The sequence below is a fragment of the Aythya ferina genome, assembly GCF_964211825.1.
Source record: "Aythya ferina genome assembly, chromosome: 2".
NCBI lineage: Eukaryota > Metazoa > Chordata > Aves > Anseriformes > Anatidae > Aythya > Aythya ferina.
The window spans coordinates 32628564-32654536 of NC_140297.1; the positions used below are offsets into that span (position 1 = coordinate 32628564).

At 45.8% G+C, this 25973-nt stretch overlaps 2 protein-coding genes across 3 annotated transcripts; both read right to left on the reverse strand.

Annotated features, from left to right (window-relative positions):
* Nucleotides 1-1690: 1690 nt before the first annotated feature.
* On the reverse strand, nt 1691-4475 carry TWIST1 (twist family bHLH transcription factor 1). Of its 2 annotated transcripts, none has more exons than XM_084511048.1 (3): nt 4047-4475; nt 2916-3524; nt 1691-2043 (listed from the first exon to the last, which is right to left on the reverse strand). In XM_084511048.1, the coding sequence occupies exons 1-2, from the start codon at nt 4291-4293 to the stop codon at nt 2959-2961; spliced, it is 813 nt and encodes a 270-aa protein (XP_084367174.1). In that variant the 5' UTR covers nt 4294-4475; the 3' UTR covers nt 1691-2043; nt 2916-2958. The 2 variants fall into 2 exon arrangements, with proteins under 2 accessions (XP_084367174.1, XP_084367173.1); XM_084511047.1 differs by having other exon boundaries at nt 1691-2391.
* A 15971-nt stretch (nt 4476-20446) lies between these two features.
* On the reverse strand, nt 20447-21004 carry FERD3L (Fer3 like bHLH transcription factor; the record flags this gene model as incomplete). The annotated part of the gene is made up of 1 exon (XM_084511808.1): nt 20447-21004. One exon carries the CDS (start codon nt 21002-21004, stop codon nt 20447-20449), a length of 558 nt encoding a protein of 185 aa, XP_084367934.1.
* Between the last annotated feature and the right edge of the window lie 4969 nt (nt 21005-25973).

Genomic DNA, 25973 nt, shown 5'->3' on the forward strand with positions numbered 1-25973 from the left:
GTTGCTCCGGATTTCTCGGCCCGCTTCGAAGGGCGAGCAGAGCTTGGCCCGTGGCTTTTAAAACGCACTTGATTCCTCGGTTATATTTCGCAGGTATCCCCGTCCCCAAAACGCGACTTCCCCTCAACATCAAGCAGCTCAGCTCGTTTCTTCCCCGACGTCTTTCCCTCCAAACCTTGCAGCCACCCCTCGCTTTCCCCGGTGCGATTTGTCCCCCCAAAAGGAACAAGGGAAACCAGCCCACACCTTAGCAGCCCCCAAACCCAGAGTCGGCTCCCCTTGCCCCTTGCTCTTGCTGCAGTCTGATTCCCGCGGACAAGGCATTACCTCCTGTTCGGCAGCCAGGGCGCAGCTCAGCGGGGTTTTTCGGGAGGCGCTGGGCGAGGGGCAGCGGGGGCCGGGGCGGTGGGGAGGGCAGCGCCCCCCCGGGGGCTCGCCCCGCTTCCCTTCCTCTCTGGCGTGGAGGGCCGCGACCACCAGGGTCCCCATCCAATTTCCAAGTCCTCGCTAATCCGGCAGTGCAAACAAGCGCTGCGGGCTCTCTACTGTAAACATTGCGCACTGGCCTAAAATATGCACGATATTAAATTCATAATACCGTTATGTCAGCAATAGGCGGTAATATGGGGATATGGAAACAAAAACACGCAGGCAATAAAGTCAACTCAACCTGGGCTATGCAAACAGGCTCTGTTTTGCAAAAACACCCCATCCTATTTACCCTAGACACTGGGTGAAGCCCGGCGGCAGAGGCCCTGGCACCGCCGGGACTCTGCTCAGCCCCGGGACCGGGCGCCCCTGCGCACCCGCGGAGCCTCCGCAGGCGCGGAGGGGCAGGAGGCAAGGGGAACCGGCATGGAGAGACTACGAAGCGAAGGGATGAGGAAGCGACAGCAGAAACTGAATCAGCTGTCCTGTTTAAAGGTCAGGGGTGGGATTTTATTTTATTTTATTTTTTGGTTAGAGCAACTTCCCTTTTCACCTTCCTCCCGAGCCCTCAGATCTGGAGGTTTCCTCTCTCTTACAACGGGGGTCTCGCCGCATGCTGGGACCCTGAGGAAGGTATGGTGAGAAGAAAGAGAGGCAACATGCGCCCTGCGTGTAGAAAAGGAGAAGAGGGCGGGTTAGCGTGTCCTCCGTGCTTCGCACAACGCAAATGCGATCTCTAGTCTATATATTATATAAAACCCTGGAGAGCAGAGCAGTCAAACATCACTTCCACCGGAAAACCCCACTCGCTAGACACTTCCCTGTTTCAGACTCGCTTTCTCTCTCTTTGCCTGTGGCTGTCCGAATCCCTGTTTAAAACGGATGCCTCTTCTTAAGGGTTATCAGCAAAAACGCCGGGGGCCCGGGGAGCTCGGCTCCCTCAGCACTGGGGGTGGAGGGTATAGGGCGAGAGGGACAGAGCCAGGAGAGACAGACAGACAGCCAGGAGAGAGGGACAGAGGAGGGAGGACACCGTGCCCCCAAGTCCAGCGAGCCTCAGCGCAGAATAATAAAGCTGTCTCAATAAATAACGTGCCTGTGTCTGTCAGTAGCGCGTTTATTTGCGTTTTTCGCCTGGTTTGTTTGTACTAGTGCCCCCTCTCTCTTGGGTGTCTTTACAGCTCAACAAGCAGGTATTTATCTCCAGTTCCAACCTCGAGTTCTCAGAGAGACCAAACTTTAAGGTTATTAAAATTTCAATCATATTTATTTATTGCAGAAAAATAATATACAATGATATTTACAAAACAATCATAAAAATAGGAATGCATTTAGACACCGGATCTATTTGCATTTTAACATGGGTCATCAATAAATAAATAAAATGTTTATTTTTTTCTCAGAGGAAAAATAATAATAATAAAAAAGTTAGGAACCGGGTATATAACAGCTTGAGCCCAGCTTATTCCCCCCTAAAAAAAAAAAAAAAAAAAAAAAAAAAAAAAAAAAGTTTTCATCTCTACAGGGATATTTTTGGTTGGTTGGTTTCATTCAAGAATGAAGAAAGTCCACAATAATGTATTTCCTTTCATCAGTGGCTCATAGGCACGACCTCTTGGGAATGCATGCAAAAAAAAAAAAAAAAAAAAGATAAATTCCAACATTCTTCGTCAAAATTAAAAAATAAAATAAAATCGAACGAGTCAGACTTATATCAGAATGCAGAGATGTGTGGATTGTACCGACGCCCAACGTGCAGTCACTGTCCAAAGCCCTTGTCTCTTTCTCTTTCCTTAAGTGCTCCCCACGCCCTGCTTTCAATTTGGATATTGCTCTTCTAATTTCCAAGAAATCCTTGGTACAATTATTATTTTTTTTAGACAAGAACAACAACAACAAAAAGGTATCCAACTTCAGAGTCTCTAGATTGTCCATTTTCTCCTTCTGTGGGAACAATGTCATCTGCAAAAACCCAGAGAGGGCGGAAAACTCGTTACTGACATGCAAGATAGACCCAGCAGTACCTCCGCCGGCCTGGCTCCGTGAACACTCGCTCTGTGCTCGGCAGAAGGAGGGCGAAGCGGGTGTCCCCGCCGGGCAGACACTCCGGGGGAGCCTGCCCGCGGATTCCCTTCGAAACACGGGCCGACAAGCGGCCCGGCAAGCCCCGCCGGCTCCGTTCGCAGCGGTTGGTGAGGAAGGGACCTCTCCAGGCCGGCCCCATCCGGCCCCACACCCGCGACCGCAGTCCACCCCCGCCGGCAGCGCCCCGACACGCGTGGGCCCCGCGGAGCGCCCCCGGGGACGGGCGGCGGGTGGGTGGGGGGACATGGGGGGGGGTGCAGGGGGCGTCTCCGCGGCTCCAGCGGCCCTGCTTGCAGCCGGCCTGGAAGCCAGGAGAGGAGGTTCAATATCTCGCCACGCGTGGCCGGCCCACGGCGCAGTCACCCCCTTTAATTCCCCCATTTTCGGGGTCCCTGCCTTACCTAGGGCTCCTGCCGGGGGGATGCGGGTGGGGGACGCCGCCTGCTAGTGGGATGCGGACATGGACCAGGCGCCCTCCATCCTCCACACCGAGAAGGCGTAGCTGAGCCGCTCGTGGGCCACATAGCTGCAGCTTGCCATCTTGGAGTCCAGCTCATCGCTCTGTAGGACCTGGTAGAGGAAGTCGATGTACCTGGCCGCCAGCTTGAGGGTCTGGATCTTGCTCAGCTTGTCCGAGGGCAGCGTGGGGATGATCTTCCGCAGGGCGGCGAACGCCTCGTTCAGCGACTGCGTGCGCTGCCGCTCCCGCACGTTGGCCATGACCCGCTGGGTCTGCAGCTCCTCGTACGACTGGGGGCTGCCGCCGCCGCTGCTGCTGCCGCCGCCGCCCCCGCCGCCCCCGGCTGCCCCGCACTTCTTGCCCCGCTTGCCTTGCGCCGGGCTGCACGGCTCGTCCGCGGCCCCGACGGCGCTGCGGCGGCTGGAGCGCCGCTTGCGCCCCCCTCTCTTGGCGTTGGGCAGCTGCTGCCGGTCCGGCTCCTCTTCGCTGTTGCTCAAGCTGTCGTCGGCGGGGGAGACTGGCGAGTTCGACTCGTCCTGCTGCATCATCTCTGGGGGGGAGACGCGAGAAGCGGGCCGGGAAGGGGGGGGAGGGCAGGGAGGAGAGGGGGGCACCTAACCCGCCAGCTCCCCCTTGGTCGGCTGCTTCGCTGGCCTGCGAGGAGAAGGAGGAGGAGGGAGGGAGGGAGGGAGGACCTCACTTTGGGGGGAGGGGGGATGGCATCGGGATCCAAGAGGAGAAAAAAAAAATAACACGCACGCCAACCAAAAAATTAAAAAAAAAATCAAAAAATCCCTCCCGATCCCTCCTTGGAGCCCCTTCGAGGTGTCTGGGATTGGGAGAAAGTTGAAGACTTGGAGGTTCTTATAGCTCCTGCTGGCGGAAAGTTTGGGGGCAGCAGTGTCATTGGCCTGACGTGGAGAGGAGGGACTTTTGCTGAGTTTTATAGGAAAGTTTCCGCTTCCCCCCCTCCCCGCCCTCCCCCAATTAATTTTTTTCAAGCCATTCACAAGTGATCTGGCCTCACCCCCCCCCCCACCCCACCCCCCCCGCGACACACATCCATCCTTACCCCAGCCCCATTCTCGGCTTCCCTCTCCGCGGTTTCTCCCTCCGGCTCCCTTGGTTCTCACTCGGGTTTTTGGGGGGGTGCTGAGGCCGTGTTGGGGTGGGGGAGATAAGGGGAGTACCCGTGCACATCGTGGCGGGGGCTGCCGAGGGGGCGGCTGCCCCGGGGCGGCCGGGGGCTGCCCGCATCTCTCGGACTTCCTCCGCTGCAGCGGGCACGACTTGCAGCGAGAGGGAGGAAGGAGAAGCATCCAGACACATCCTAATCCTGCCCCCCTCTCGCACACCCCGCGCTCCCGGCTCCGAGCCCACCCGGGGTCCGGCTATCCGAGGCAGCCTCACGTTTTTGGGCTGGGTAGAGGGAATGGGACAGCCTGGTCCTGGCAAGCGGTAGGACTGCGCTCGGAGAAAGCCATCTTCAGAGGTGGAAGCAGCGGGGGAACTGAGCACTGGCTTCGTGCATACGCCTTAGTCCTCGAGCTCGTCTTTAAAGAGAAAGCCGGGAGGATCCGCATCCCTGCAGCCCCAGCCGGGCACGGCAGACGGGAAGGAGGGTGTACAGAGTCTCTCTGCCCGCCCTCGTTGCCCGCTGGCCGCACGCTTCAATTTGCCCTCCCTGAAGGCACCAGAGGCCGGCACTTCCTGGGAACCGAGCTTATTTATTTTTAATTATCTTCTGTGTTTGTAGCCAAAGCTGTTTCTTCCCATCCCCCGCCTTTGTGCCTCCGTCCCCGCTCGCTGGCAGCCCCGAGCAGGTGGTGTGTCTTTTTAACAGCAGCTCAGATTCAAACGGGGAAAGCCTGGAAGAGAAAGCCAGAAATTGCCAGCCGTCAATAAAAGGGGCGATGCACTTCTGCTGCTCCCTCCCGGGGCACCTCACGCCTGCGGCACCGGCCCTGCACCGGCACCGCTCCTCCGGGCAGCCCCGGCGTGGGGACAGCGGGCAGTGCCTTTGGGGTGAGAGGGAAGAGAGGGCGAACAAAATAACAGCGGGGGAAATCCCAGGGATGAAAAAACGGAGAAAAAGACGAGGCTTCTTTAAAAGCGCTGGCATCTGATCGGGGGGGGAAATAGCTGTCTGCTAGGGGCAGGTACCTCCAGAGCCCCCCGGGCGCTGTGAGGACCACGGAGCAGGAACCGCCGAGGGGCTGCGGCTCCGGCTTGGCCCGGCTCGGCCCAGGAGATGGCCCCTGTCCCCTCCCGCTCCGCACTTCAGCGCCCGGCGCCACCCGGCGCGGTCAGGGGCTGCCTCCCCGCTGCCCGGAGGGCGGCTTTCCTGCACCGCTCTTCCAGTCGGAGAAGCGAGCACATAGCGGCCTGCCCTAACCCTGCTCTTTGGGGAAATAGGAGGAAAAACAGCGTGGAGGGCAGGCACAGCAGCATGCAGAGCCGCAGAGTGGGCACAAATTCCCCGAGGCTGGGCTTGTCCTTGGCATGGGTGCTGTGACCAACAGGCCTCTGCCATCACCTGGACACCACAGCCTGTCTGGGAAACTCTGGGGGTTCCCTTTTGCTGGCAATACCTGCCCCCCACAAGGTAAAAGAGCTGCCTCTCCTCCACCTCCCTGTCACTACATTTTTTTCTGCGGCCAGAGCCCTGGTGCTTCTCCAGGATGTTGAATGGTGGCATCACAGAACAAAGGTGAGCATCCACAAGCAGCTCTGGAGTTCCCTCCCTCCCTCCCTCCCTCCCTCCCTTCCTTCCTTCCTTCCTTCCTTCCTTCCTTCCTTCCTTCCTTCCTTCCTTCCTTCCTTCCTTTCTCTCTCTCTCTCTCTCTCTCTCCCTTTCTTCTTACAGGAAAAAACATCAGTGCGAATCCACATACAGGTACCTGTTAGCTTGCAGGGAACAGGATGCTGAGGCCATGCCTGGGCAGTGAAGCCCCACATTGGCAAAACTGGTGGAAGAAATCCCTTAGAAATCCCTTGCCTGAAAGGAGGAATAGTGTCTCCTGAGGGTTTGCTGGGTCAGCTGAACTTTGAGTGGGACGCAGGACACCACCTGCTCCCCACTGGCCAGAGGAAGGGTGTGCAGAAGAAGAAAGGAAAGATGGAGAGAACGATACATGAGAAGCCTAAACAAACTCTATTTTTCCACATTGGAAGGCAAGAAAACACAGAAAATGCACATGGGGTACAGAGGGCAGCTGTTCTTGGAGGGAGAGGAGATGAGCATGGCAGATGGTAGAGTTTAGGGTCGGTTACTCTTAACTGCAACTGCAGCAAAAGCAATCAGCACTGGTTAGAAGAATACACCAAGGATCTGTGTGTGTTTAAGTGCATTTGTGGGGGTGTGTGCACATACAGCTGGTCTGTTGCAGTGTGCATGTATACCTGTGTGTCGGGAGGGAAGGGGAGCTGGGACTGTACATTGCTTAAAGAAAGCCATTTCAGCTCTGGTTTAATTTGAAATGCACAGCTTCTGATGGGGATGGGGTTGGGGATTTTGTATTCTGCATTAAAATAGTAAATGTTGTGTATTTAAACAGTGCTAAACTATCTGCTTTGAACCTCCAAAAGCCATTAAGGTTGATCGACAGTCTGCTCTGGAGCATGGGGTGAGGGTGGTGTGTCCTGTTCTCTGCTATGCAGAGGCATGTCTTGTGGCACGTGAGGCATGTGAGGACTCACCTGGCACCCTGGGCAGGCTCTCATCCCTGCTTCACTCTTTGGAGGTGGCAAGCAAAACTGCAAGCAACTCCAGAACTTTTCCAGGGCCCTTCTAGGACAGCATCTGCCCACCTGTGCAGGCCTCCCCGGATCAGGAAAATGTGTGCTGTTGGATCAGCCCTTACACAGGGCACAGTCAGGACATGAAGAAACCCAGAAAACATTTTGTTACCAGTGCAGTAACGTACAGTAACTACAATAACCCAGATTACAGCTGTGGTGTGAACACAAAGCTGAATAAAGGACAAGCTCCTAGGAATGTGCAATGAGGAATGGCCTTAGCAAAGGGACTGAATGAGCTAGGCTTTGATGCTCCTTGTGGTCTTGATCATCTATCTTTGGAAGCGAAGTTTGCATGGCTGATCATAGGGAGACACTTGGATAGCTTTCCCCTAACAATATCTCCATGCTTGTGTAGGAGCCATCAGCTGCTGGGATATTCTCAGGCTGGGATGAGCAAGCCCTGCCCCAGCCAAGCAGAAACATCTTTGCTTTCAAGGGAAGCGGGCCATGAGTTTGTGTCTTTCTTTGATTTTTGAATAAGAATGAATAAAAGCTCTTATTTTGTTTCCCTGATTATAAATCAATGGGGAAGTTTAAGAACTAATGTATGCATAGTTTAAGAAGTATGTGTGGTGGTTACAAGCACAATGTGCATTACGTTGCATGTGTGCAAATTACAACTGGGTTGCAACAGGCTGTTCAGTGTTAGGCACATGGCCTGCACGTACACATGTTGTAATTTAGCTCTGTTCACTATGGCAAAATACCCTGATCTTGCACTGGTGGGGGCTTCCCAGGTTATTCAGCAATGTAACTGTTATGTGTATGTGCTCAGGACAGGCTGCCTGGCTGCATACTCATGGAACCTCATCAGGAGCTGTCTCAAAGCCCACTAAAGTGCAGCTTCCCCACTAATTTCCATGGCCAAGGATTTTAATTCCTACAGATGCTAGTGAAAGACTGGTTGAGACTCAGTCCCTTCAGAAGGAACAAGAGAGCACCCAGCAACTCTCCATGCTGCAGTGTGATCGAGTGAATGACCTGGGAGCTCTCCCCGTGCCCTGCCACCAACTTGTGCCGAGAGCAGCACAGGGGCAAGAAGAACCCAAAGCCCTGCAGAGCGGGACTGGCTTCCTCCATCCACCCCGTGTCCCTGACCGGGGCAGCCGCCCGCCCCGGGGCCGTGCCTGCAGCCTGGCTACCTGGGCCCGGCAGGGTGGGCGCAGCCAGCGGGGCTGTGCGGCCGGCGGCCACCGGAGGGCACGATTCCCCGCCCGTCCCCATCCCCGTCCCCGTCCCTGTCCCGATCCCTGTCCCTTCAGGCCGTGTACCACGCCGCGTCCACCCCTGACACTCGTGGGTGTGGGTGTAGGGGGGGTGCCTGGCCGTTCCCCGTTTGCTTTGGCACGGATTCCTTCGGGGGTTCCGCCGTAGACAGCCCCCCCCTTTCTTTTATCGCTCAGCCAGAGCCGGGGTTGGGGCTGGGGGCGTGCAAGGTGGGCACACGGCCCCTCCGGACACACGGAGACTTCCTACGGGTGTGCTCCTACCCGAAGCTCTGCCGCTCGCTTCGTCTGCAAGCTCTGGAAAAGAGAAGAAGGGTTTCTCGGAATCATTCAGCGAAGCCTTTTCATCGTCAAAATGACCACAATGATTTTTTTTATTATTATTATTATTATTTATTTTTTAAACCTTAATCTCTAGCTGCGATGCGGTGACTCAGTCAAAACCCCTAGAGGCCTCCTATCCGGGGGGCTGCTTTTTATTTTCCCTGCAGAGAAGCCCTGTGGGGCTCCGAGCACCTCCAGCGCGCCCCCGGCCCCGCGCCCGAGCGCGACCCCGGGCCGGGGCTGTGCCGGCGGCCGGCAGCGCTGCGCCGCTCCGCGCGGGGGCTCCGCTTCGCTCCGCATCGGCCCTTCCACTCTGCCACCGCCTCCCTGCAACGCCAAGCAAAACCTGTGCCCTGGTAGCAAGCACACAAGCCCGCACAGGAGGCAGGTGTCCCGATGACCCGAGCTCTGCAATTGTTTGCCATATGTTTTCTAATATAAAATCTTTTATCTACGTATGTTTTACTCGGCTCCAGAAATAATGCATGGCTCCTGCTCCTTAAGGAGGGAGTGAGCACCTTGGTGGAAGGCCTATCCTGCACCACAGAGAAGACGAGTCCTTCCCATCCCAAGAGATCAACATATTTGGTGCTGTGATGGAGCTCTGCACCTAATTATGGCTCTGGGTCTTGTTTATGTGGTTTCATGTCTAAATCTGAAAAGACTGCTTAGTAAAACAAGCTTATCTGCACTCCAGGGGATAATAGTTATTTATATTAATAATGGAGTTTATTTGCTATTTCAGCTCCTTTGATTTTTTAAAAAAATGCTTTTCCATCTCTTCCATCTTTTCTGATCTATGTAAATATATATTTTTTTGTATTCTTCCTGCTCCCACACATTACTCAAATCTCTATCTTCAATCTTTCAATACACTTGGCTCATGGAAGCTCCATAAAACTTCAGGCCTTTTTAGCCACAAACTCTGTTTTTTCTTCCAAGGTGGGGGAGGGTGTACCCTGGGCACTGATGATGGATAAGGCATTCCACTAAGTCTCCTTCCTAGGGGTATGCTCAGACTCTTCCTGCAGCTGGCAGAGTCCCAGAGCCAGAATTTCAGCATGGAAGTGGGCTATGCTGAAGTTAGCCACATCTGCACCCTGTGGAATGATCCTCTGTGCTCCCTACTCAGTGTGGTCTGCTTTAGACTTACAGCTACTCTTGAGATCTCAGAGAAGATGAAGAAAAAAGATCATGTAAGAAACAACCACGACACAGAAGACACTGCAAGAATTCATTAGTGTAATGCATTATTGTAATTTATTAGTGTAAGGCTCTTCCTTACACCTCTCCTTTGAGGTTGACAGCAAGGCCTGGTATGAAGGAAAAGGCCTTCAAGGCTGGAAGGTCATCCTAACATACATATATGCTCTTCTAGGCAAATGCATACTTTTTATTCTATTATTATTATTTTGATAGGTAGCCTGATTGAATGCCAGGTCTGGAAATTGGAACCCATCCACCTCCTCTTCCTCCCACTGTAGGACCACACAAGCTGAGTGTGGCTGAGCAGTGAAGAAGAGCCTGGATGGGAAATGTTCACAGAAATGAGCACTCATCTCATTCTTTCCACAGTTATCTTGTCTCTAAGGACACCTAGATAGAGGACTTTTTGAGAGAACAGGGCTTTATTTTTTCTCTGTCAGGTATTCCTCTCAGAGAAGACAAAAGTGGAAAAAATGGTGGAAAAAAGCCTACATATTTCTTTCTAAATGGAAAGGTATTTATATATTTTTAATGTATTTATTTTGTGCTAATGGCTGTCTGCTATGATACCTAAAGATCTGCTGTACACCATTTAGAGCCCCAATCTTATTCACCAGCCTCGGGAAAACAGGACGGTGATTTTTGAGGGCACCTTGCTCACTGTTGATCTATTCATAGATCCATACCCTGGTTTTAATCACTGACCCAATGCCATATAATAGGTCACACAAGGAAGCTGCTCTAGAGCACAAATTACTGACATAAAATTACTGAGCACAAGTTACTGGACTTTTAGGGCAGTTGTCCAGAAGAGTCCATGGGTTATTAATATTAATGTAAATTAACACATGCACACTGTTCATATGTATGTATGTATGCAGGCATCCATGTGTTTGTCTACGTACTCTGACCACTAAACAAGCATCTGGATTTGTATCTATGCTGTATTGTAAAATACCATATTGCTTCTGCTTCTGTCTTGAAAACTATACCAAACATATTCTCATGACAAAGTGTACTATCTGACCTTGCAGCACTAAAAATAGTTAATCTCGGAAGCACTGAAGTATTCATTTCTCCTTTTAAAACATTTATGCCTGCGTTCATTAAGGACTTGCTCCAAAACCCTTTGATGTCAAAGGGAGTGTTTCAGTGGGCTTTAGATCAAGCCCTAAAATGTATCAATTAAACTTTAAATAAAATAGAAATGAAAACAAATCCAGCCTGAGATTACTGTTGAATAAAAATAAATACTTAAGACTGGTTACTTTTGGAGTAAAGTGAAAAAATTTTCTTTAATATTTAGCTGAATTTAGTGAATTTTCAGTGATTTAAAAATAGTTCTTTCTATGCAAGTTGTAATCTGTTTTCAGTCTTCAGAACACCCGTATTTTGTTGCATGGTAGAAATGTTGTTAAATATGTTGACCTTTTAAGTGCAAAGATGTTTTGAGCTCAGTGGTACATATATGTGGTGGACCTTAAACAGTAAGACTTGTCCCAGATTTTCAAAGACAGAGCAAAAACTTCATTTCAACAAATTCTCGTGACTTTAAAATATGTTCATGTCCCAGTTCATACTCAAGCAGTTTATGACATTTTGTAATGTCTGATCTAATGTTATTCTTTGCAAATGGCCTAATGCAACTCTTGGTGACAACACATATAATTGATTTCAAATCAGAAGATGTGCAAGGAATATAACATGAAATTTCTTACTTTTCAGTGGCATTTACAACTTCAGATGTTAATCCTTTTCTCTACAACGATACATAGTACACAGTCTTTATTTGAAAAAAAAAAATGAAAAAGAAGAAGAGGAAAGCAAATATAAAAACAGACTACAGCCTCACAGTCTTTACCACACTGTTTCCCTTTAGCCATTGTATCAGATGTTTGGGTACTCTGAATGATGCATACCTCCAGATTTTTTATTTTATTTATTTTTTATTTTTTTTTCTGAATGGAGATTACTTGATGCACGACAATAAAATGGTCGTCATTCCTTTCAAAGAGATAGAAGTTTGATTAAGTACATTGCGGTCGCTTACAGCCGTATACTATCTACAGTGTCACTTATGATCTATTTTGGTTATCCCCACATGGCCTTCAACCTAGCTATTATCAGCCAACATGTTAAACTTTTGGCCAGTGGAAATCCGTTAGTGTCTTGGAAAGACACATGAAGCTGTCTTCTGGCCAGATTCCATTATGGGTAACTACAACCTTATCTATATTCAACGTATGTATTTGAGTGGCTGTGGTATAGCACACTGTCATTTGGCTTAATTTCAATCAACCTAGATAATTCTCTGTGTTTTCTTTCCTATAACACTGTGTCATGTTGCTGTACAAAGCGAAACAGCTGCCACATTCTTCTTGAAGACTCATCCCAGAATGGGTTGTCTCTTCTGAGAGGACAACACAGACTCCAATTTGGCAGGTAAAATTTAGCAACACCAAATTCTTCCATCTATGGTTTCATGTTGTCAGTTCATTGCAGGAACTAATAGTCTGGTATAGATGTCAAACTATTTGATTTGTTAGTGTAGCTGGCAGGCTAACTGTCTAAGCCTTACCATTTCCTCACAGGCTTCATTGTGGGTAGCAACTTTTATCCAGAAAAAGAAGAAAAAATCCATGTTTAAAGATTAGGTACACTGTTGGGAAATTAAGTTTTTAAGTGTAAATCAGATGCATATTGAAAGAAGGAGGTACTTAATACTTACTCACATCAAAGGTATGGGGCCAACTCAAAGAGACATGGATAGTAGGGAAGAAGATGATATAGTCATTCAGCTGTCACTACAATAAACATCTCTTTGTATTCACACTGACCTAGTGTAGGTCAACAGCAAGCAGTACTGTTACGAAGAGATAGAAGATGCTTTACCATTCCTTGTAGTTGTCAAATATGTTGCAATTCTTCATGCATACCCCTCCCAAACTGTTCATTGAAGGAAAAAAAAATCCATTGCTCCTTATGTCACAGAGGTTGGAAAAATATTATACAACATGAAGTTGCCATTAAACTTTGCTCAAGAGCATTTGAACATGGTATGTCACATCCACATAGGATTAAATGCTACTGCAAGGACACCAAAACTGAAGCAAAAGAATTAGTGGCTCACCACTAACACCCGTGGCATGTCAGACAGTGTATAACATAACAACAACCTATCTGCAATACAGAGGCAGAAGAGTAGTGCCATACAGGTAGCAGTATCATTAGACAGAGTGGAAAGAAACCACTGAAAATGTAGCCTGTTTGCCCTAGATTTTCAGTGATTAGGAAACCTCTATGGTGCTGCTAAGCACTTCCACCATACCTCTTCAAGGCAAGCATTACCAGTCTCCATACAGACTTCCTGTCATTTGAAAATGTGTCATTGGATGTTTTCAGCAAAAGAAAAAGCTTTGGTCATAAAGCCTCCTTTCTTCTTCCCTGAGGTCACACTGCATCTTTGGGGTGATATTGGGCGCTTGTGTGGTATGGAAGAATTCCAGAAACTCTCACAATAAATAATGCTAATGACCCATACCTTCTAGGGAACTGTGATTTGGGAGGGGAAGTAGGGTTGAAAGACATGTCATTAGAACTTTTCACTTTCTGCACTATTCTCAGCTACACGGTAAATCTTTTCAGCTTGGAGGCAAAATAACTGACCTTATATTCCAAAATCCTCTCTAGTCAAAGACTTGGCTAATGTACTGGATTCATCAAAGGATTTGGACAATGGGACATCAAAGATTCATGCTTTTACCACTCAGAGAATATGAGAAATCTCTATTTTGGAGGAAATGTACTTGCATATTTAAAATATGACAAATACCATATGTTCACAACATAGGTTTGGCAGAACTTTTTTCTCTCTGTGGGTAAACTTCATGCTGTTAACATCACAAAACTTCTAGAGTATAACGTGGTTCAGCCTGTAGGTAAGGCATTTATGATTTGAGAGGGGATGCTGTAATAATTCAGTTCCTGGATGTGTGGAATATATAATGGTGAGAATTGACTTAAGCTGTTGTGAATCCATGTATGGTTGACAGAATAAAGTAATGGACTTGTGCATCTCTCCAAATTTAATACCTTGAGGCTGGGAAAGGTGTTTGCAGCAATAGGATTGTCTATTGGTCTCTGTTCCATCTTACCAAGTCTTGGTTTACTATTTCAAGCACAGTTATCAGTATTTTGGTGAAAGCGCCATTTGCTGATGATTAAAATTTGGGTTCTGTATGTCAAGGAGGTGGCACCAGATGAGGACCTAATCTATCAGTTTAATCATATTTGGCAACATTCATGATATCTGCAAAGAAAATTTAAACTGGCTCAGATGTAGTACAAAATGAATTCCACGCGTCTTCAAGTAAGGCAGGGAAAGATTGGAGATAGCCTTTCATTTCACAGTCTCTCAATCACCTTTTTATTTTATTTATTTATTTATTCATTTATTTATTTTTGTCCGTGACTATTCATCATTCTACAACTTCTCTTGCATCTGGTAGTTTTGCAGAGTTATTAGAGTCAAGGATGCTGCAGAGTTACTGTAGGGTCTTGGCATGTCATTAAAATCTGATTAAAACATCTTTCTGTATATTCACTGAATTCTCTTTGCTTTTTGTTTTAATATGTGATAATATTAAGAACAAAAATGTGAACTATTTAAAAGAGTAAGCACTCCCAAAAGTCCCAGATGATATTATTGAGTCCTAAATCTCTGATTCAGCTCAAAGTTATTCAAGAATAATTTTTAAATTATTCCTTTACTCCAAAAATTTCCTGCCAACTCAATGGCTTAGTTATATACATTATTCTAAAAGACTTCAGAGGAGCTTAGATGACCAAGATCAGGTCTAAGAGCACCTTGAAACATCTGAAACACTTCAGCCTTTGGATAATTACATACGTTTGGGGCCAACCCACATTTCTCTTTGGAGAGTGTTTCCCCTGCATGGCTGCAGACAACAGATGGATCATATGATCTCTGCATTTGGAAAGATGGCATAATTCTGGCAGACTGTCAGTTAAGTGAAGGGGGCTGGTTTCAGATCCTCATTAAGAAAATATACAACCACACGGAGTGGACTGAATGGCAAAATGTGATCACTGGCGCCAGCTTTCATAGAAAATGCAGCACGCCGTTGCAACATGAAATCTGATGTGCTGTGGCTAGATCTAGCTCTATCGGGTTTTATATTCATTTTTCAAATAAATGTGTTTTAAAGAAGACTTTTTTGTGTGTTTCAAGAACCCTCTGTTCATGAATATAGAGAGCAGCAGAACAGTGGATAGGTGGAAGACAAATATGAAGGACCACCAGCCCTGGGGTCGAAGAGGGACATCAAGGCTTTGTTGGGTATTCCCTTAATTGCAAGTTTCTGCACATTTTCTATGTTGAAACTCCTCCTTATACTTCTAATCATGCATTGTGTTTATTGAGGTTGGGTGCTTCTAGCAACTGGCATTTTACCTAGAGACACCTTGAGGTCCAGTGCATTTTCTCATTCTGTTCAATGGCAACTTTGCACACAGATTTCCACAGATGGATAGGCTTAGGAAGAAAATTCAGAACAATGTAAAATGCACTACAGTTTTCCAGAAATACTGGTTATGAGCAGTAAATGCACCACAATCACTACTCACTGCTGAAGAGAAGAGGTCTAGCATAGCTGCACACCTTCACTTCACTATCAGAGACCAAAATAATGGCTGTGGCCTTAGGTCAAAACTTTTAATTCCCTTAGTTTCAACAGTGATTTATGAGAAATCAGGACCTTAATATTGTATCTCATCTTTGTCATGCAATAAGTAAATGTTCCTAAAGAATAGATTGTTCTGTAAATCCTTTGTTAAGCAACCTTTTATCCAGACTAGAGAGATCATCCCTCCCACCTGAACCCAAGATGTTCAAGCACTGAATGGCATTTGATGTGGAATAATTATTACTGTATGCTTTGTGCTATATTCACAACTCTGTCCTTTGATAACAGGGTAAGTTTCAATAGTCAGAATTCATTAGAAATGTTAAAGATTTTATAGTAGGTAAATAATACTAGGAAAAAAAAAAAGTATCAACATCTCTGCCTTCTCCTAGTTCATTCATAACTACTCCGCCTTCTCTTAGTTCATTTATTTATGTTAAAGTCCCTCCAGATTTCTTCTTTGCTGAAAATCATGAAATTGTAATATGAAGAAATCATAAAATGCTCTGCTTTTCCTTGAACTTGGAGCAAGGCTTGGAGCAAGACAAGACGTAACTGGAATTAACATGGACAATTATTACCTTTCTTCTGCTTTCAGAGCTAAAGAAACAGTTAAATCAACAGAGGCTTTTAAGTTTTCCTTTTGAAATTATGGCAGAGGTGAGCCAAAAGCATAAACAGGCCAAGCACCTCAGTGTGCCTGATCACTTTGGCATGAATTAAAGCTCCAGGTAACAATAGGGAAGCTTGTCCTTCTGCATTACAACAACTCTACATGGGAAGCATTCAAAACTCCATGGTGTGGGAGAAGATGCTCTGAGTCACAGTTACAGCACTGAAGCCCTTGTGGGAAATATAAACAGTAACGTAATGTAATGTATATAAACATTTGATTACATTACAGATCTTACAAGTGTAGATTCATGTGAAAATTGACACTACACTACTCAAAAGTAAAGATTACAGGATTGATTCCTTACTTTGACTTCTTTGAAGGAACAGGAATTTCAAATGTATAGGGAACTGGGCTGTGACTGGTGATCCATGGAATGATGGCTGCAAGAAATTGCAGGGGTTTAATATTTATATTAATAATATATCACCAGACCAAAGCTTGTCCCTTAATCTAGGGTAGAATGGAGAAAAAGTGAGATCTAAATGAAATTAAAGAAATTAAAAAAATATATATCTGAGATGCATTCCTTGAACAGATAAATTTTTAAGGAATTACACTTGAGCATTTTTATTCAGTTCTTTTACTCTGGGTATACAATTGTGATGGATATTCATTTAAATATCTCAAACAAGCTTGCTCTTTCACAGTAAAGATTAAGAGAAAGTACTCTGAACTGATTGTTTAGCATTTTTAATTATTTTTAGAACAAGTCTTATTGTACTACAAAAAGATTATAATCAACATACCTATCTGTTCTTTTAATTGTTACAGTATATATGTAATAAGTGTGGCTATCATTGTTGCAGATTAGTTGTATTCAAGCCTAGTGAAAACAACAGAGTCTTATGAAAAATGGGGATTCAGCATGCAGAGTAGCTATATTTAAAACATCATGGCTATTTTTAATTTAAAAAAAGTCCAAAAGTTCCAAGTTCATCAAAGAGACCAAAAGGGTTTAATAGAAAATCTCTTTGAGATGCACCACTGATGTGAAAGAGAAGAAAAATAAATCAAAAACTCTTTTCCACTATTTTTGCTTAGAACCCCCATGACTTCAAAAACTAATTTATTTTAAAGTTTGTAAAGGAAAAGAAGTGTTGTTGGACTAAGACTTCACTTATCAAGTTTCATCCTGGAGGGAATTTTTATAGTTGAGTTATAAACCCTCCACACTAGAGTGTTTATAATGGAAACGCTGACAAATGCGATAATAAACACATTGGGGCCATAGTAGCTGGTCAGAACGTGGATGCAGGAGTTTGTAGTGCTATCATAATATTTTGTTCCATTTCCAGCACTAATTTGCTTAAACCTACTTTCAGGTTGAGCAGCTGTAAAACAAGACTATAGATTGCAAAATCATTTGATTATTTTTACTTCTCTTAGAAAGCTTGGAAATGTCTCTCAAATATGATTTCATTTAGACTTATTTTCTGGTTTACATGTCTGAATACTAATCGTAATGTGATAGCTACAAGGGAACTCAACTTTCTGCCATAAGGCAGCCTTCAGTGGGCAAAGAGAATATAAACAAACCCGTCTCAGAACAGGATCTAAAAATGGGCTATGATCAAACAGCTTTAAGACTTTAGAAAACCCCTTATTATCTTTTCCCAGAAGTAATTGACGCTGTCAGTTTTTGTTCTTAATGCGGTGATAATGGCATGGTGCTCCGGGGAGATCAAGGCCTGTGATTGGCTTCGGCATTGGTGGCAGCAGTGCTTCTGAGCAAGGAAAGTCCTTTAAATACAGTGGGTGAAATCCAAGCCTTGCTGATGTTAGCAGCAGTTCTGCACTCACATCACTGGGGCCAGGATTTCACTGGCTTCCCAAGCCTGACATGCTGTTTTATTGCCCTGTGACTCCACAGAATCTGAGGCATCTATCTTGGATTAAGACGAGGATGAAGGGAGAATGGACCCCACAGTCCCGTTATTTCAGTGAGACAGGATCACACTCCAGCGAGAAACTTGTCTGCAATATTTCCAAAACATGTTCATATTCTTAGCAGACAGTTTCCAGGACTTCAGCACATCCACGTGGGCAAGCTGATGGGTCTGTACAGTTTCCTGATGTTTCACTGAGTATATAAGGGTACGCTTTAGTTTTAGCACAGGTGTGGTAAGAACAAATTGCACCAAGACTACCATTCTGGTCAATCTGTCCCTGCTTTGGAAAGGCATGAAACAAAAAAAATTAAAGCCCCTTCATCAGCTTCTCAGCTCCTATACATCAATATGCAGTCAAGAGGTTGCTCTGAAGTCCCTAACACAATACAAAACCTGTCTTGGTACTTTGTGCTGTTTGCATATAGTCTTCACTGTCTTGTACCACGAATGCATTTTTAATTTTAAATATTATTCTAAGAATCGGTGGTTCATATATGAATGTTACTACTGTTCTGTGTTACTGCTGCAAAGTTTCTGGTAATCTATTCGAAATAAGCATTCATAATGCAGGATCCAGGTTTTGATTTGTATTCAAAAATAAAATGTAACATTTTCTTTCTGCTTTTCTTTAGTCTTTAACAAAAGCATAGAAAAGCTTGGATCTTGAACAAATTCCAATGTTTTGTTATTAAAACAAGAAGAGAAAACAATAATTTTTGAATTACTTGTTACAAGCATGTTTACATTGTGAATCTCTTAAAGGCTCTGTGTGCTACAGAGTTCTAATTTTATCCAGTGACTTGAGCAAGAAAAAATATGGAAAGATACATAATCATGCTGTGGAAAGCATAGTTGTATGGAGATGATGGAGAAATAGTGATAAGAAGTGAATATTGAATTGCACATTTCATTATCCTTAAATAATTTGTCTTCATCATTTTGCTTGACACAGCAGTAACAGTAAAATGCATCTTGGTCATGTGAACAGTTGTTGATTTTGGAACACTGCTCATTCCTAGTTCCTTTTCTCATTTTATTTTTAGCAAAAAAACATCTGAAGAGGTGAAACACCCCAGTTTCTAGAGAGAATCCAGCTGCATTAACTATCCAACTGCTTCTTGGAAAAAAGCATTCTGACAACTAGAAAACAGATGCAATGTGTGGAGTCATGGAGGTCAATGAAAACAAGTGGAAAAGGGATTCAGGGAAGTAAGTGAGAAGAGAAATAATATTGCAGTATTAAAACAGGATATTAGATCACTCATTATAATAATACTGAAGTGAAAGAAACAAGAAAAAGAAGAATCACAACAGCAGCTGACAAAATCAGGAGAGAAGAAATCAGAGGGTGGCATTTAGATCTTAGACATACAAGTCTGAAAATCTTGATTTCACTAATACCACAAATTCATATAGTGGAGATAAAAGCTGTCCTCAAAAGTGCTCGCAGGTCCGCTGCCCATTTACTCCTAATTTCAGTGCAGGATGGACTAGGGAAGGGGAGGGTGACCGAGACACACCAGGAGGAACCGGAGAGGGCTCCAGTCAGATAAAAAACCGACCCAGCTCCAGGCCCCTAGGAAAGGGAGCTCCTAGCCCCTTCCCTTAGGTGGGGCCCTGCGGTGGAGCCCTTTTCATCCCCATCCCCGTGGTACGGCCGGCCTGGGCTTCCCCCTCCTCTGCCTTATTCTTTTCAGCATTATTTTTTATTTTATTTTATTTTATTTTATTTTATTTTATTTTATTTTATTTTATTTTATTTTATTTTATTTTATTTTATTTTATTTTATTTTATTTTATTTTATTTTATTTTATTTTATTTTGCAACGAAACTTGTGGGCCCTTAGGAGCAACAACAACAAACAACAAAATGAAACAAACGAAACAAAAACAAACAAATCAAAAACAAACAAACAAACAAAAAAGGAAAATCCAGCGAGGGGGGGAAGCCTCTGAGTGACATTCCCGAAATCAAAGCCTACATGCTTCCGTGCTTTATTTTTCTCTCTTCGGAGGGCACAAACACCACACCCCGCCCGCACTGCATCGTGCTGGGTGCGAGTGCCGGCACTGGCCGCCCACAAGCAGGGCAAAGCTGATCCCTGGGAGAGAATCGTGACACCGAGCGGTTCCGAGCAGATGTTCCGCTTTACTCGCCCTGTGACACACGGCATGGGCTCGGCAGGCTGGATTTCAGAGAAAAGGGAGTTGGTTTGTGTTTATTAAAAATAAATAAATACACAGAGAGGGGGTTTCCTAGTCCCTGGCTGGGCCAGCAACTGCTGGAGAGCCAGTCCGCGGGCTGGAGAATCTCTGGTGCCCCGTCCGACCCGGCCTCGAAGGCGGCACATTGCCACATTGCAAAAATTTAAAGCAAGCAGGCGAAGCAACAACAACCAAAAAGCCCCAGACTTTTTTTTTTTTTTTTTTTTTTTCTTCCCTTTACAAAAATGGTATATATTAGCAAATCTACACACAGGGAAGCCCTCTGCCCCTCCTCTTCCCCCGCTCCCCAGGCACTGCTCGGTCTGTGCCCCACGCCTGCACGGCCCTGGCTGCGGTGCAGGGTGCCCGGGCACGGCTCCAAGCGCCACTGGGGGGTGGTGGCCGGCCCCCAACCCTGTCCCGCCGGTCCCCAGCTCTCCCTAGCTCGCCTCCTGCTTGCCGCAGCCGTCCAGGAGCTCGGTCATGAAGGAGATGTACACTATGGCCAGGCGCAAGGTCTCTATACGGGAGAGCCTCTTCTCGTAGGCGAAAGTGGGCACCTTCTTCCTCAGCCGATCAAACGCCTCGTTGAGGTTGAACATCCTCTTCCTCTCCCGTATGTTGGCAGCCTGGCGCTGGGCGTAGGTGATAACTCGCTTTCTCCTGGGTCTGTCCAGGAGGGAAGCGCTCCGCATCCTCTCCTCTTCCTCCTCCTCTTCCTCGTCTTCGGGACCTCCACCTCCGAAAGCAGCCAGGGGCAGTCCCCGGGCCATTCCCTCCCGCAGGGACAGGGCTCTGTCCCCGAACGGGGACCTGGAGGTGACCTCGCAGAGCCCCAGGCTCGGCCCGGCCCGGGGGAGACCGTGAGGGGTTCCCAGGGAGAAGTCGGCCACGATGTCCAGCACCGAGGCGCCCAGCAGCCCCTCCGGGCAGGGCACTTGCGGGGCTCTGCCGTGCAGCCCCGGGCGCTGGTGGGTTGGGAAGAGGCTGGCTGACATCTTACTTCAGACAGGGCTTAATCTGGTCCCCCATCCCCAGCCCCAGCGGCGTTAATATTTATAACCCCCCGGATAACAGGATTAGCAGGGCTAGAAAGAGCGGCTGTAAAATTTCTCTCCGTGATGCTGATGAGAGGAGACAGGCAGCCCCCTCGGGGACGCGTGGATGCTCCCGAGAGAGGAGTCCCCAGCGAGTCAATCCTGTCACAGCGATCAAGGACAGTTCCTTCTTGGCAAAACCCTCCGCTCTTACCTGCTGAGCACTTTTGTCTCTTCTCACACACCCGCAACCAAACGATTTTCAGCCTCTTTAAAGCCCGCAGCAGCAGAGCCGGGTCTCCACTGGGCTTGCTTTCCTGCTTTCTGTCGGGATCTCTGAGCCCTGAGAGCCGGCCGGACAATTGATGTCAGGCAAGTGCATGTATGCTTTTAATGATGTCCCGAAGAGGGGACCTGCATGCAGAGGGTCACCGGGGAATGTTTACCCTGTATCCCAGCGCAATGGGAGCTGAATGACAGGACCTCCATTAGCCTAAGTAAGCATTGTAGGGGACCCGATATTGCATTCCCGGTAGTAACTGTTGGCATCGTCCTCTCCATTCCCCCTAAATCCCCTTCAACTAGAGTTCAAACATCTTTCCAGCGTGGCACTAAAAGGCTGCTTCGTAAAGCTCATTTCGGTTCGGGCGATCTCAAAGCATTCGCTTTGAAACCCCTTCCTTCTGCCCAGGAGACGAGGATAAGCTGCTCCTATTCAGGGCAGCGGCTGCTCTCACCCACACCCCTCGCAGAGCCGTCCCGGTCACCGGCGGTGCACGGATGAATCAACCTGACTCCACGCCCTGATAACGCTGGATACACGGCGCAAAATACCGTGAAATGCACATCAACACACCCGCACACCCGGCACCGCCTAATACCTTTCTTTGATCAGGGTTTCCTTGGGGACGGACGTGGGGGATTGGTTTGCTTTTTTTGTCTTGGGAAGCTGGGAGAGGTTAGGGGTTGTATCTTTACCCCACCACATCACAGACTATCTCCAAGCAAACAGCCTGGCAGGGTTAGGCGCACCCAGGTTGAACTGGATCGATTTTCCTTGGCACACGATCTGTGTGCACCGCGCGTTTAGGAGGTGCTGCTCGTTACTCTTGCCCTGCCTTCGTAAGCCCTGTCATGCATTGTTGCCACTCTCACTTTAGAGTGAAATTAGTTAATTAGAAATAATTAGAAAATAGTTTCTAATTTCTAAGGGGATTTCAAAGCCCATCAGATGAAAGCAGAGGGGTGGGGGCTGCCGAAGGATCAACCTCCGCCAAAACCCTTTCTGTTTGCCTACAGGACCGCAAACATTGCCGATGGCAGACCAGGATCCGCCGTCGTTTACACCGCGGCGAGCATCCCAAATATCCTTTTTTGTTTGTTTGTTTGTTTTCCCTGGGAAAGGTGCCGCCGTAACGACCCCCCAACCTCCCTGCCAGCTCCGTGTGCTCTGGCCGGCAGGCGATGGGGAGCGATGCGGAGCGTTGCGGAGCGACGCGGAGCAGCCCGGATACATTGGACAGCTCCGGGGAGGCGCGCCCGGCCGGCGGCGGCCGCGGCAGCACAGGTAACGCAGCCCCTCGGGGGGGCACCGTCCTTCCCCAACTGTTTTGGGGGCCAGTGCGAGCCTCTCCTCCTCTGATCACACCGCCACCGTCACCGCTGCTAGGCGTGGTGACTGCTGGACGAGTGTAATGGCATGCCCAGGGCTAAGGAGAGAGGCAAATTGCAGGAAGACTGCTTCTACATGTATTCTTAGTAAGGTTTCTTAGCAAACGGAGATGTGCTTATCTATCAGGCATATCTTTCACCCGGTGAATTAATTAAAAGGGAGCTGTAAAGCATCTGCTAGGAAAAATGTTTACTTGAGAGCATCCTTAGATAACGTTAATTTGGAGAGCTCTAAATGCTAACTGTTAAGCGAAAAGGCTGCATAGAAAAAAAAATATTATATATATATATAATCGACCTGCAAAGGGATGTAACTTATTTGAGCTCCCTTTAATTGAGGTGGCAAGCATTTTGTTTGAAGACATGGAGGTATAAATTAAGAGCATATACTAGCAGAAGTGTGTGACCACAAGGTGCAAAGTTATCGGGGAAATACAAATACTTCAGATAATGAAACAAATGAAGAGTCAAATGTGAAATCATCAGCTCTGTGTCAATCTTTACATGAATTTCTCGTTATGTGAGAAACTGTCTTTTAGAGGAAGATAGAGCAGCCCTTCCCTAGGGTCTTTTCAGAAAGACACTCCTGCTCACATCTCTAGTTTCACACTGTTGCAGGAGACAAACTACAAAGAAAACTGAAACGAGAAGCGAGAAAGTAAAGGGAGAAGGTTGCTGAGTCAGTATTGCTGTGCAAAGCGATGTAAAATACGACATAAAAGATTTAGAGGGGGTGTACCTGCCTCTGGATCCTTAAAGGAAGCACTAAAGCCAGGATTACAACCAGATGGAACGTTGTAGCAGCAAATGAAGACTTTTAGCAAAGGTGACTCCTCTTGTCAATCTGCTTTTTTATTTTATTTTATTTTATTTTATTTTATTTTATTTTATTTTATTTTATTTTATTTTATTTTATTTTATTTTATTTTATTTTATTTTATTTTATTTTATTTTATTTATTTTTTCCTCTTGCTGTTTTGTTTCCTGTTTTTCTCCCCTTACCTTTATTAAAATATTGAATTTTCTCTTTTAATAATGTTTGCAAATTATTCATAATTAACTCAATTAACTATGATTTGTAATAATTCTAGGACAGTTTTCAGACCAAATTAGGTACTTAGATCAGTGTTTTAGATGTCATACCTTTTCAATTTAGATCGTACCTTTTCATTTCACTTTTTGTCACATTTTTTTTTTTGCTCACAAGATACATACCAATACTAAGCACTGATGGCTACACCTTCAAGCCTCTCTGCAACTATTTACATAATTGTTTTTCTTCAGAAATGTCTGTAATATGATTCTAGATGATCATGAAGATTGGGATCAAGACGCAAAAAATAATAAATAGCTCGTCTGATCTATTAGCCCTATCAGAAGACATATATATCTCCTTACGCCCACACCAATTATGCTAAACTTTGAAAATCTAAATCTTTTAATATACCTCCCTATATAACAAATCCAATGCCCTTTGTGCTGGCAGAAATTATGAAAATGTGCATTTTAATTCAGTGTGCCTCTATGAAAATAGTTTTATTTGTTTTAACTCTGGATTCTGAGTGCCTGTGATAATCATTTTTCACATTATCATACATGAAAAGACAGCCACTCTGATGATTTAGCATTACTGATGGACATGTTATAGGTTTTAACAATACAGACCTGTATTTTACTAGAAAATTTATTGGAAGTCAGTATGAATCCTTGGACGTTGAATTAAGGTGTTACTGTCCAACAAACATGACTCAGCAAAGAAGATGCTGGAAGATGCTCTAGAAACCACAAAAAGCTAGATATCGAGCTGAAACAGTATCTATACACTTTTCTGGTAAAATGGTACAAATCTTCTCTACTTTAATTGACCCATTAATAGCCAGACAGTTGCTATCATTCTCAAGCTGTGGCCTGATTAACAGAAACAGATGTAGTATGTAGCAGGTTGAATCTCTCTTTCAACTTACTGATATTGCAGCTGTCTGATCTTGTTGTTAATCTTTAAAATTATGGTAATGGATCAGGACTTCATTACCCCAGAGCAAAAGACATTTCCTGCCCTTTTGAGCTCACAGTTTGCATCTCTGGCAGACTGGACCAGATCAGTGGAGTATATATGTGAAGACAGGACAAACTTGAATGTGAATGAACAGAGTTTGTAAAATATCTTAGCTTGACACTTGCTCAATATGTGGTGGAGAGGAAGCAAGTGAGGAGACCACTGAAGAATTAATACAGAAAGGATACATTTAAGTAAAGGTAGCTGAAGACTGGTTGTTTTCATAATGGAAGAGTGTAGTGGCATTCAGGTGAAAGCAGAGCACAATGTGATTGAATGTAGTATCACCAGAAGGGTAAAGGAGACCTTTGATGTTTCAATGCAATATGAAATCACAGAGGCAGGGAACATTGGGCTGTGATAGTGTATACATTCAAAGAGTCTATATTTGAGTCAGTTGTGAAGCTGAAGAAGGCTTAAAAAATGTATTTGTTGAATTGGTCAGTACAGTTTTGAGTGACTTGTAACAAAACTGGAGAGGAGGAAGACTGCTGAAGTCAGAATTGAAGTTAATGTAGGCCAGAGGAAGAAGGGCCTTGATGGTTGAAACAGCTGGGAAAGCCTTTCAACCATACATTGGGTACAGGTAAAATGTATGAACACAAAATTATTTTCCTTTGACTTGTTCATATCTCATCCTGAAAGAATTGACTCTATCTGTTAAGAAAACTGCAATGGATACTATAAATGGAGTCATATTACCTAACTGTTTGCTCTTACCCAGATATTGATTTATCCTGGAGTCACTAACTCCTGCAGGGATGTGAGTATCTGTAGTGGATTCCACAGTCCACTTGCTAGTCTCTTCCTATTATCTTCCAAGACAGACTGTCTAAAGAGCTTAGGGATACTGGCTTGTAACTTGGATACCTTCAGTCCTGCAGGATGAATCTTGGCTCTAGATTTAGGAGTCTATGAACAAATACTAAACAAGAAATCAGTAATGTACATATCCAGAGTGTGCAGACAAAGGCAACTGGATATATTTGCCCAGAATTTGAGTCTGGAAGAATTTTCTGCAACCTTTTTTTCTGCAACCAAATACCATACCCTGTTTGCAGTGTAAGAATTAACTTTATTCCTTACATTGATGATACAGTAAGTAAGTTCTTCTCAAAAGTATGTGAATTAATATGAGTCTGGCATAGGGACTGGTTCTGTTCTTCAAAACATAATATATCCAGAGAAGCTAGAGAAATCTGG

Excerpts from the sequence above, each read along its gene's own strand:
- TWIST1 (XM_084511048.1), bottom strand. The coding sequence starts at position 4,293 with ATGCTTCTCCTTCCTCCCTCTCGCTGCAAGTCGTGCCCGCTGCAGCGG. Across the intron at positions 3,525-4,046 it reads AAGCCGAGAATGGGGCTGGG|AGATGATGCAGCAGGACGAG; the intron begins GTAAGGATGGAT and ends TCTCCCCCCCAG.